This window comes from Nelumbo nucifera, chromosome 4 (genome assembly GCF_055504915.1).
Source record: "Nelumbo nucifera cultivar China Antique chromosome 4, China Antique-T2T, whole genome shotgun sequence".
Classification (NCBI taxonomy): Eukaryota; Viridiplantae; Streptophyta; class Magnoliopsida; order Proteales; family Nelumbonaceae; genus Nelumbo; species Nelumbo nucifera.
Window position 1 is genome coordinate 67,271,632 of NC_142652.1, and position 12,313 is coordinate 67,283,944.

At 38.8% G+C, this 12,313-nt stretch overlaps 1 protein-coding gene across 1 annotated transcript in view; it reads right to left on the reverse strand.

The window, feature by feature from the left end:
* The window catches only part of ABC1 (ABC transporter 1), a 58,100-nt gene that overhangs the window by 20,748 nt on the left and 25,039 nt on the right, over nucleotides 1-12,313 (reverse strand). The window contains exons 4-5 of the mRNA XM_010242527.2: nucleotides 9,387-9,545; nucleotides 8,898-9,057 (exon numbers count right to left, since the gene is read on the reverse strand). Coding sequence (XP_010240829.1) covers nucleotides 8,898-9,057; nucleotides 9,387-9,545 — 319 coding nt within the window. The remainder of the gene's footprint in view (nucleotides 1-8,897; nucleotides 9,058-9,386; nucleotides 9,546-12,313) is intronic.

The window sequence follows — 12,313 nt, forward strand, 5'->3', positions numbered from 1 at the left end:
TTTGATGATTGGGAACAAGAAGATGTTCAAATCATGACTTGGCTGTGGAATAGTATGGAGTCCAAAATTAGTGCCAACTTCATGTTCCTTGATACGGCTAAGGATATATGGGAGCATGCTAAGAAGCTATATTCTGGACAAGATAACACAACAAGAGTATATCAGCTTTATCAGGAGTACTTTGACTTACAACAAGGAACCAAAACACTAGAAGAGTACTATGCCTGCATGAAGAATATAAGGAATGAACTCAATGTCTATCATCCCCTCACTCCAGATATTAAAGTTCAGCAACAGCAAAGGAAACAACTAGATGTTACAAGATTTTTAGTGGGGCTGAAGTCGGAATATGAACCAGCTAGAGCCCAAATATTGGGGGGCTCTACTCTTCCTACACTTGAGGAAATATTCTCAAGGCTTCATAGAATTTCTTTGGGACAGACTGAGAACCCCACACAGTCTGATAGATCAGCACTTGTGACAGCTAGAGGAGGTGGACATAGTACAAGAGGGGGTGGTCATGCTCCCAGAGGAGGCCGTGGAAATTCCATAATTGGTCGGGGTGGTCGTGACTCAGGGGGAGGCCGTGGCAGAGGAAAAAATAACTCTACAAGGAAGTGTACTCATTGTGGTAGGGAAGGACACATAGTGAATTTCTGTTATGACCTACATGGCCCTCCCTCTAAATGGGCTAATCATGCTGTAGCAGGCGAGGTTGATATCAGTGACAGTAAACTGGCAGACCGAACTCCTCCCACATCTACATCTACTTCTGGGAGGGAGATGGTGAGTGTACCGCGTGATGAGTATGAACGGTTCCTTCAAACTTCTTCACAGCATACCACTGCCACACTTGCCCAATCAGGTATTGCTTGCATGTCATCTAAAACTCCTTCCTGGATTATTGACTCTGGAGCCTCAGATCATATGACCGGGACTCCAGGTGTGTTCTCTTCTCTTTATGAAACCTCCACATCACAAACTGTTACACTTGCCAATGGGTCCTCATCTCCCATCTGTGGTGTTGGTAATGTTGACATGGCTTCTGTCCCCTTATCATCTGTTTTATATGTACCTAAGTTTCCATTCAATCTTATGTCGGTTAGTAAAATAACCAAAGCTCTTAACTGTTCTGTTACATTCTTTCCTTCCACTTGTGTTTTTCAAGATCTCAAGACGGGGAAGAAGATTGGTGGGGAGCATGAAGTTGGTGGATTGTATTACCTTGACGGTGGTGGATCTTCAATTGCACTCCAGACTTCCCTTACTCCTCTACAATGGCATTGCCGACTGGGACATCCATTTCTCAAGGTTCTCAAGATGTTGGTTCCGTCATTGAGCCAGTTGTCAGTTTTACAATGTGAGTCATGTCAGTTTGGTAAACACCGTCGTGTGTCCTTCAGTCCAAGAGTTGAGAGTCGTATGTTGAGTCCTTTTTCTTTGGTTCATTCAGATGTTTGGGGTCCAATCAAAATAGTTTTATAATGGGTACAAGTATTTTGTCTCCTTTATTGATGATTGTTCAAGAATGACATGGATTTACTTAATGAAAGAAAGAAGTGAATTGTTTTCCATTTTTAAAAAATTTCATGCTGAAATACGCACACAATTTGGTGTTCCAATCAAAGTTCTCCGTTCAAATAATGGTCGTGAATACTTTCTTACTTCATTTCAATAGTATTTAGAACAGCATGGCATTATTCATCAGACCTCATGTGCTTTCACCCCTCAACAAAATGGGGTGGCTGAACGGAAGAATCGTCAACTTCTTGAAACTGCAAGGTCTATGCTTCACCCCATGAATGTTCCTAAACGGTTTTGGAGTGATGCTGTACTCACTACATGTTTTCTCATTAATCGGATGCCCTCTTTTATTCTTCATGATCGGTCCCCCTTCTCTATCTTGTTTCCCACTTTATCTCCATTTCCATTAACTCCTCGTGTCTTTGGTTGTGTGTGCTTTGTCCACAATCTGAGTCCTGGAATAGACAAGCTAGATGCACGCTCAATCAAATGTGTCTTCCTTGGCTACTCTCGGACTCAAAAATGGTACAAGCGTTATAATCCCATTACCCAAAAGTGTTATGTCTGCCCTGATGTCACCTTTTTTGAGTCTATACCCTTCTTCTCCAGTCATAAAGCACCCTTGTCTTCCCCCTTACCTCCTCTTCCTCTTCCTGTCAGTGATCCAGTTCCAAAGGTTGTTGTTGGAGTAGACTCATCACCTCATCCAGTGCAGGTCACCACTAAACGACCACCGATCCGACAAGTGTATACACGTCGAACGACACCGGCCCCTCCTCCGGCTTCTACCTCATCTGCAGATCCTCTCATGGCTCCTATTGCTGAATCTTTAGACCTTGGCCTACCCATTGCCTTACGGAAAGGTAAACGCAGTTCTACCCTCCATCCCATTTCCAATTTTGTTTCATTATCTCGTCTTTCTACCTCACATCGCCAGTTTGTTTCACTTTTGTCCCCTATTTCCATACCTAACAATGTTCAAGAAGCTCTTAGTTCACCTGGATGGCGGCGGGCAATGAAGGAGGAACTTTCTACTCTTCAACATACTCAAACGTGGGAACTTACTACTTTCCCACCTGGTAAGCATGTTGTGGGCTGTAAATGGGTGTATACTATGAAATACTAGCCAGATGGTAGTGTGGAGCGTCTGAAGGCCAGACTTGTTGCTAAAGATTACTCACAGTTGTATGGAGTGGACTACATGGAGACATTCTCTCCGGTGGCTAAAATTGGTTTTGTTCGTGTACTAATTTCCTTGGCAGTTATGTATGATTGGCCTCTCTTTCAACTTGACATAAAGAATGCCTTCCTCCATGGTGATCTGGTGGAGGAGGTATATATGGAGCAACCACCTGGGTTTGTTGCTCAGGGGGAGGTTGGTAAGGTGTGCAAACTGAAGAAGGCAATTTATGGGTTGAAGCAATCTCCACGTGCTTGGTTTGGGAAGTTCAGCGAAGTGGTGAAGAGTTTTGGAATGAAGCAATGTCAGGTTGATCACTCAGTGTCCAGCTATGACTTAGAAGCTGGGAAGATTTTATTAGTGGTCTATGTGGATGATATTGTCATCACAGGTAGTGATAAATTGGGGATTGGCAAACTAAAGGTATTTCTGCAAAATCATTTTCAAACAAAAGACCTTGGAACATTAAAGTATTTCTTGGGAATAGAAGTTGCCAGGTCAAAACAAGGTGTAAATCTGTGCCAAAGGAAATATGTCATTGATCTATTGGAAGAAACAGGACTGTTAGGTGCAAAACCGGTTGAGACCCCTATGGAACCAAATGTTAAGCTGAGCAGTGATACAGGAGAAGTATTTGAAGATCCTGGAAGGTATAGACGACTAGTGGGAAAGCTGAACTATCTGACTATCACGAGACCCGACATCTCCTTTGCAGTCAGTGTGGTGAGCCAATTCATGTAGAACCCTCGTATACCTCACTGGGATGCAATCCTTAGAATTATAAGGTATCTGAAAGGAGCTCCAGGCTGTGGGCTATTGTATAAACCAGGGGGAAAACTTGAAGTAGTTGGGTATACAGATGCAGACTGGGCAGGCTCAATGAATGACAGAAGATCTACTACAGGCTATTGCACATTTCTTGGAGGAAATCTTGTGACATGGAAGAGTAAAAAGCAGACGGTTGTGGCCAGAAGCAGTGTTGAAGCCGAATATAGGGCCATGACTCACACTACCTGTGAATTAGTGTGGTTGAGGAATCTCCTACAAGAAATTGGGTTTCACATGGATAAACCTATGAGATTGTACTGTGACAACCAAGCTGCACTCCATATCTCATCCAATCCTGTCTTTCATGAGAGAACAAAGCACATAGAGGTTGATTGCCACTTTGTGAGAGAGAAGGTTCTTGCTGGAGAGATAAATACAGAACATGTGGGCTCGAATGACCAGTGGGCAGATTTGTTTACAAAAGCTCTAAGCTCAGGGAAAGTGAACTATCTATGTAACAAGCTGGGATTATATGACAGATATTCTCCAGCTTGAGGGGGAGTGTTAAAGTGTGCCGAATAGGGGTAGTTTAGTCTTCTTATGTTTGTTAAGTAGCTTGCTTATGTGGCAGTGTTATTAGAGTCACTCTGCCCCACACTTAAGTAAGGGCATTTTTGTCTTTGTAAAGATTATTAGAGTCTAATATAGATTAAGGGGGTCGATTGTATGTGTAATCCATCAGATTTCGACAGACCCTTCTTCTTCTTCTTCTCTTCCTGGTTCAGACTACTGTAGCACCAGTCGAAACACATTAATAAATTTTCTTTTGTATTTATCTACAAAAAAAATATGTAAAATGGTATGTTTTAACAAATTATACTACAAAAAAGATTTATACATGTTAAGAAATGTAATTAAATTTGACAAGTCTTGAAATATGACATTTAGGTTCAAAAGTTAGATATAGACACATGAAATAAACATATTACATTGGATATCCGTATCCACATCCATGTCCAGGATCTTGGAAGAGGCATATCCCCATTTCCTGCATTTGTATCCATGTCCATATCTAGGAATCATAGCGCTCAATTCAATAGCATCCCATTGGAGCATATCCCAACCATCCTTAGATGGCCTTCAAGATCAATCTGATTTCTTTCTTAGTGAGAAACCTTCTCTCTTTTTCAATAAAGTAAGAAAACCTCATTGGTCTATGCTTGCCTCACCTTGCACCTCATCCTCCCCATCTGTCATTGGGAAGTTCCCGTAAGTTATTTTCTTGACTCCCAAGATCATAATATGATCCTAGAGGGAAAAAAATCATCAACCCCTCATCCATGCCCTTGCCATTCATACCCTTGTCACCTAAGGTTCAAAGTATCGATACGCCTCTGTGTATCGGCAGAGGCGTATCGGTACTTAGATAAAAGTGAAAATGGCTTTTTTTTAGTTTTTTTTTCAAAATTTGGTTCTTGGGAAGATATTTTTACATATTTTTTATTAAAAAAAGAGTGGGGTCCCGAAAGACCCCAAAAGATATGATACGATACGCCCAATCGATACTTTGAACCTTGTTGTCACCTACCAAGACCCACCCAACTTTCCTACCCCAAGTCAGAATACCTTCCTGCATAGACCTTGGAACCACAGGCAGTTCCAGTGCTAAAGCTCTCAAATCCTGGAAAATAAATTCATTTGCACATTTTGGACACTGACCAAATTAATGCCATCATACTGAGATCCACCACCTGTAGAAACAATGTGCCCTCAAGAACAGCCTTGAGCTATCAATAACTAACAGAACGGTGAAATTAAGTGAGTAAAATTGCAAATCGACCTTTTCATATGAATTCCCAATATCAGCCTCGCCATTGCTAAGCAATGAAACAAAACCAAAACTATGCCACTTAGATTAGCCACTGGAGAAAGAATTATTAGTACATGCTACAAGATCAACACTAAGGCAATGAGGTGAAATGAGACAACTAATGTAATTAATGTCTCTATGAATCCAATTAGTTCAATTTTTCAATTGCTATCAGGTATCCTTCTGTTTTGAGAATGACGGTTTGCAGTATACTCTGTGATCAGCACCAACCCAAAGGCAACCTGATATGGGCAAACCAGTTGTCCATCTTATTGAAAAAACAAAGCCTGAAGAAGCAGCAAAAGAAGAGTTGGTTGTGAGATATCTCTCGGAGTCCTTTATTTTCTTTTATGTTCATTTAAAATCGTGCATGTTCTTACTAAGCATATTTGGTCATCCAGATATTATTTAAACCTCAGGTAATTTGTCATGTAAATATTAAGGGTATTTGCTTCAAGTTAGTCTTGTCAAAACATCACCTTGGGGGTGCATGGGCAAAAAGATATTTTCTTTAGTTGCCTTATTTGGGAGCTTCTATATTCTGAAATTGGTAACTGCCTATTCATAAGGTCATCACTAAGCAACAACTTACCTAGGCATGTCAAATGACAAAAATGAGTGCATGTTCTTTTTATTGAGAGCATTGAGAAATTGGTAACTGCCTATTCATAAGGCCACCACTTTCTTCTCTCTCTTTTTTTTTAATACTAGTAAGTGTATACATGCTTTGCACGTCACAATTTTTGAGGATGATGATAATAGTAAATAATATATTTCCAAAATTTTCTACAACTTTTTTATATTTCTATGTCTATAAAAATTATTCTTATCTATACACTTATTTTTGTTTAATATGATGAATATTCGATATTAGAGATGTGTCTAAATGTTTTCTACAATTTTTTTTGTATTTTTTATACTTTTGTGTGTTTTCATACTTTCTTAATTTTTATTATTATTTAATTATGACATCAAGGGTTTACACATTTGACCCAAAAGGTTGAATGTTTTACTCGAAAATAACTCCATTTTGGTTGATTTTAAATTTTATCGTATTTCTATCATCAATAAAAAAACAATTATTCTTTGTCGCACTTTTTTTAATATGATCAATTAATATAATATTCAATGAAAGAATGGGAGTTAATACCCTAAATATAAGATTTAATTGAGGGAATTGAATGAGGAAAAATGTAGTAGTTCAAATTACATTTTGTGCCCTCACAATTAGGCCAAATAGCAAAATAGGGATATTCTAGTTTAGAATAGGATTCAATGAATGTTAATGGGAGCTAATATCTTAGACATAAGACTTAATTAGAGGGATTTGAATGAGGGGAAAAGTAGTTGTACAAATTACATTTCTGTCCTTATAATGAGAGAGAGATCAAATTCAAAAATTGGGGTATTTTGGTCAAACAAAAGTTTCACACTTTTAATTTTAGTATAGATGTAAAGGGGAATATATATAAAAAAGAAATGGAAAGCAAGACACCCTCAATCATAATTTACATGGATCCACTCTGAAAAATATAAAACAAAAAGTAAAGTTCAATGAGTTCGATACAAAAGAAACTAAAAATGAAACTGAAAAGTTGGTATAAAAGATGATCTGCTCCCAATGATTACAGAAATGCTGATATTTGAGGCCTTCCAACTTCTTGACATTACTTGACCACAAAATCAAAGTTCTCTCAACCTTCCCCATGACACAATCCTTAGTGGCCTTTTTGCTGTGAAAAAATCTGCTATTGCATTCTCTCTGCACCAACCAACAAATGACAGAGGGAACCAATATCCATAAAGTAATGAACTTAACCTACCCATTGTTTCTTGAACAGTTTCAAGAAATGAATAAACATCTCAAGACTAACAGCAGTGAATCAGTAAGGGCCTGTTTGGTTCGCGGGAATAGGGGTCTGGAATCGGAATCATAATGGGCCATTCTGATTTCAACTGTTTGGTTGGTGGAATTGGAACGGCATTCCCCCATTTGAGGGAATGGCCATTCCCTCCCCCTCCCTTGGTAATGAAATCCCATTCCAGCTTATTTCAGTTCCCATTCTGATTCCTGTCTGAACCAAACAGACTATAGGAATAGACCACTCTGGTTCCAACTGTGAACCAAAGGGACCCTAAGTGATGAACTGGTTCTGGTTCATGATCACATAAGCAGTGAAAGGTATTCTTGATTCTTTTTCCATGGGACAGATTCTCTGTCCCTTTTGAGTTTTGATAGCAGAAGACCAATGGTGAGAATTAAGGACATAAGCACCTGCAGATCCATTTCCATGGGACAGGCTTCCTTCTCTCCACTATTAAGGAGTCATAATAAGATTTCACTGAAGACAAGGAGACCACACAATATGATCTCCTAAGACATCTTAACACTTATCTTAGCATCCTTCATCCTTGTTATATGATAGACTGAAGAGACACTAGGGAAGGTATCATACAAATACCCTGTACCACACAAAATATCCTTCCAAAATTTTGTGCTCAACATTACCAACCTTGAGAGAAGATTTTCAAGGTTTTGCTTAAAACAAGAGGGACAAATTTAAGAGTTTGAACTTTGAACCTTGAGGAGTGAGGAGGAAAAGGAGAAAGTTTTAATTCAGAGAATTAGCCCTTCAATCAAGAGTTATTTGCTCATTTCCCTTTTTCTTCTGTTGACTTGAGGAAACAGAAGACTGGTTTGAGGTTCTTGAGCCCATATTTGCTAGTAGCTAAGGTCAGAGTTATTTGTCCATTCCCCTCAGGGAACAAGGGATGGTTAGCATTATTTGTTCACTTTCCCTTGTCTCTAGCATCTTAATAACTATTACCCATTTTTTCTTATGTTGTTATGTCTTTCTCAGTTTTCTTGTGTTCAGCACAACAGGGCTTTTTCCTTTCCATTTCAATATATTACTCTTTGTCACTCTATATTCTCTCTCACATTCAGCAGAACAGAACAGGAAAGTTTCTCCTTAGACATTTCAGCAGATTCAGCCTTCTCACTTGATCAGCTTCCTATTTCAATACAACTATGCTACTTAGTTTGTTGGTTAGTAAAGTTAAACTATGGAAACCATCTAACTCATTAAAAAAACGAAAAAAAAAACTTGGGAAACAATATAAAAATGTATAGGTCATTTTTAGGTCAAAATTCATCACATACATGGCAACTAGGTGACAAGTTGCTTCTACTTCTAGTCTTCTAGTCACCTAATCTTGTCTCTAGCATCTTAATAACTATTGCCCAGATGTTTTTTTCTCCTGTTTTAGTAGTTTAAATTAGAAGTAACAGAAAGTTACTATTTTTTTTCTTTTCTCTATGCTTTAAGGACAGTAGCTATGAAACTCCATGACAGCATCAATGGCAATCAGTTTCTGCAAAAATTTAATGAAATTCATAACAATAAAAGGTTTCCTTATTAGAAGTCACCCCAATTAGTTGGGATTAAGGCTGACTTGAATTGAATAAGTAGAGGTCTTGAAGAATTTGGATATACCATGATTGACAAGATAATAACTTTACATGTAAATCAAGTAATTCCTTAACAACCATACCAGAGACAAGTTCCGTTGTTAAGACTCTTTTACTTGAAAGATCATCAATGACCATAGGAACATAGAAGCCTTCGATGTTGGATAGCAGTTCACAGAATCGGTTTTGATTTGTCGCCTCCAACTTGTAGTCACATTCTCGAGATAGTTCCTCCTTTGCCACCTATAATTCCAGAAAGAGCATTATTATAGATCTACAACGTAATTATATAATTTTCCATTTAGCTGGGAAGGAATGAAGGATCAAAAAGAGACACTAGGTGTAGTAGAAATTTAGCATGTTATCAGGATTAGGGAAAATGACAAAGACATAGATGCACAATGGTCTGTTTCCAGTTTTATGGGAAAAAAGTATAATGTGCTACAATCACCATAAAACAGTATGGACAAAGCTGATGGAACATATAGAAAGAAAAGAATCATTATGCATTTCTTGCATTTTGAAGGCTCTTACGTGAAACACAAAAGAAACTACAGTTAACCAGTATTTACCTTCATAGCTCTATCTAGATAAAGCCCTTTTGGAATAAGATTTGTATAGTCCAAAAGCAACCTCACATTCTCAATATCACTTTCGATGCTATCAGCAACACCCGGGTATTGTATTTTCATTGCAACCTGCAAACCATCCCTTGTGACAGCACGGTGGACCTGATCATTGTTGTATAATAGCAAAAACCAGAAAAGATAAGGAACAAACAAATGCTACTTAGTACTACAGAATGACCTTAAAACATAATACGATTTAAAAGAGTTCTAAAACTTTCACCAATCAATATATTTTGCAGTTAATACAAGTGAAAAGGAAACATATAGTGTGAATTTAGTATTAAGTGCCTTACAAAGACATTTCAATATTAAAGATTTCAATTGAAAATCCTGTTCGAGATCCTGATGCAGAAGCAATGCTTTCAGACTGACCAAGGATTAAACTTAACATGCAGATGAAGAAATCAAATGATAGTTAACTTTTTGGGGAACAAAATATCATATTTTCTCATGCTTGATACCATTCACTTTTAACTACCAAGAGTCAAACATATTAACAGCCGAACAGAGGAGAAGAGAGATAGGAGAAGAGAAGAGGAAGAGAGGAGAGAAGAGAAGAGAGAGATTTGGAGTCTGCTACAGTGCCGGCGGTGCCAGCTTATATTAATATATATAAGGCGACATAATTAGAAGGGAAAGGACCCTTATGTCCCTACTTAAGTTACAGCATAAAAAACAAAAGAAAAAACTGCTTTAATTTGTCCAAACGGACCCTAACTCAGCATAATACAAACATAATAAATAAAGTTAACATTCCAACACTCCCCCTCAAGTTGGGACATGGATGTCAATCATGCCCAACTTGTCACACAAATTATTATGCCGCACGTGTTGAAGGCCCTTGGTGAAGATGTCTACAAGTTGTTCCTCTGAACTAACATAAGGAATGCACACTTCTCCGCTCACAAGGTTTTCTCTAATAAAATGCTTGTCCACTTCAATATGTTTTGTTCTATCATGGAGGACTGGGTTAGCAGCAATGTTGATAGCAGCCTTGTTGTCACAGTAAAGTGACATAGGTTTGTTAACTGCAAAACCCAACTCTCCTAACAATTTTTTATCCACATCATTTCAGCAACTCCATGAGACATGGCTCTGTATTCTGCCTCAACACTAGATCTAGCCATCACACTTTGCTTCTTATTTCTCCAGGTGACTAGGTTTCCTCCCACAAAGGTACAATACCCACTGGTAGATTTTCTGTCATCGATTGCCCCTGTCCAATCAGCATCTGTATACACCTCCACTTTCAAATGCCCATGGTTTTGGAAAAGCAAACCAGCTCCTGGGAACTTCTTGAGGTATCTAAGGATTCCTCCTGCAGCTTCAAAGTGAGTTGTCTTAGGATTATGCATGAACTGACTAAGAACACCCACTGCATAGGCAATATCAAGTCTGGTCATAGACAAATATAAGAATCTCCCTACAAGTCTCTGCAACTTCTTTACATCTTTCAAACACTCCCCCTGACTGTCTCCTAGCTAATGGTTGGGTTCAATGGGTGAATCAATCGGTTTCACTCCCAACTTGCCTGTATCCTCTAATAGATCTAGTACATATTTTCTTTGGGAAATAAAAATGCCCCTTTTTGAGCGGGAAACTTCAGTTCCAAGAAAATAATGTAAGGGGCCTAGATCTTTCACCTCAAATTGAGTGGCTAGGAATTTCTTCAGCTTCTATATTTCAGTCTTCCAGTCTCCTGTGATTACTATGTTATCAACATAGACAATTAAAGCTGCAATTTTCCCTTCACCTTTTTCCACAAATAAAGTATGATCTAACTGGCATTGTTTGAATCCCATCTGTTGCACTGCTAAATGAAACCTACTAAACCAGGCCCGAGGTGATTGCTTCAACTCATATATTTCTTCTGACTCTGCTGGGTTGGCTTCTTACTTGGATCAGACCTCTTACTCAATTCCTGAGCCCGTTTCGGCTTGCCATGAAGATCCCAACATGTGTCTCTAGTGTGCCTGGACTTTTGACAGTGAGTGCACCAAAGTTTGTCTTTGTCATCCACTCTCTTCTGTGAATCTCCCTTTTTAAAAGAACCTCTAACATTTGTACTTGTACCCCCTCGGACAACTAGTGCAATCGGTTCCCCTTCTGTACAATTCATCACACTTCTTCTGCTCTCTTCAGATTGAACTAGGACATAAACTTCTTGGACTAAAGGTAGGTTCTTACTTCCTAAGATTTGTACCCTCATGGATTTGTATGTAGGATTCAGCCCCAAAAGAAAGGTAAATACCCGTTGCTGGGAAACAAGTGATTTGTAGGCCTTTGCATCCTCATCGCACTTCCAATTCACATTCTGATAATGATCTTGTTCCTTCCAAATTGATGTCAAGTCTGAATAGTACACCGAGAGACTCCTCTCCCCTTGGTTGCAAGTGGAGGATTCTGCTTGTAATTGATATATCTTTGCATAGTGTCTCTGTTCTGAATAGGTAGATTTTGCTTGTTCCCCTATTTCACAAGCTGTTTCAGCCCACATAAAGGTCTTCCTTACTTGTGGCAGCATGGAAACCAAGAGCCATAATATCATCATGCTATTTTCTTGGTCCCATCTGTCATGTTCAGCACTACCAATCTTTGGTTCCTTGATTTTACCATTAATATACCCAATTTTTCCTCTAGCAGTAATATAAAGTTTAATTCCCCTAGACCATTCAAGATAGTTCAGTCCATCAAAGGGTATTACAGCCATGGGGAAACTCATATCCATCCCCCCACTCATTCCATTTTGACCTCCTGAAATTCCTGAAGTTGCAGAATTCTCAAAGGACATGATTCAAACACCTTTCAGACCTTACACACACCTTATGATCCCTCCTATCACCAAACAAACAGTCCTAGAAACACCAAGG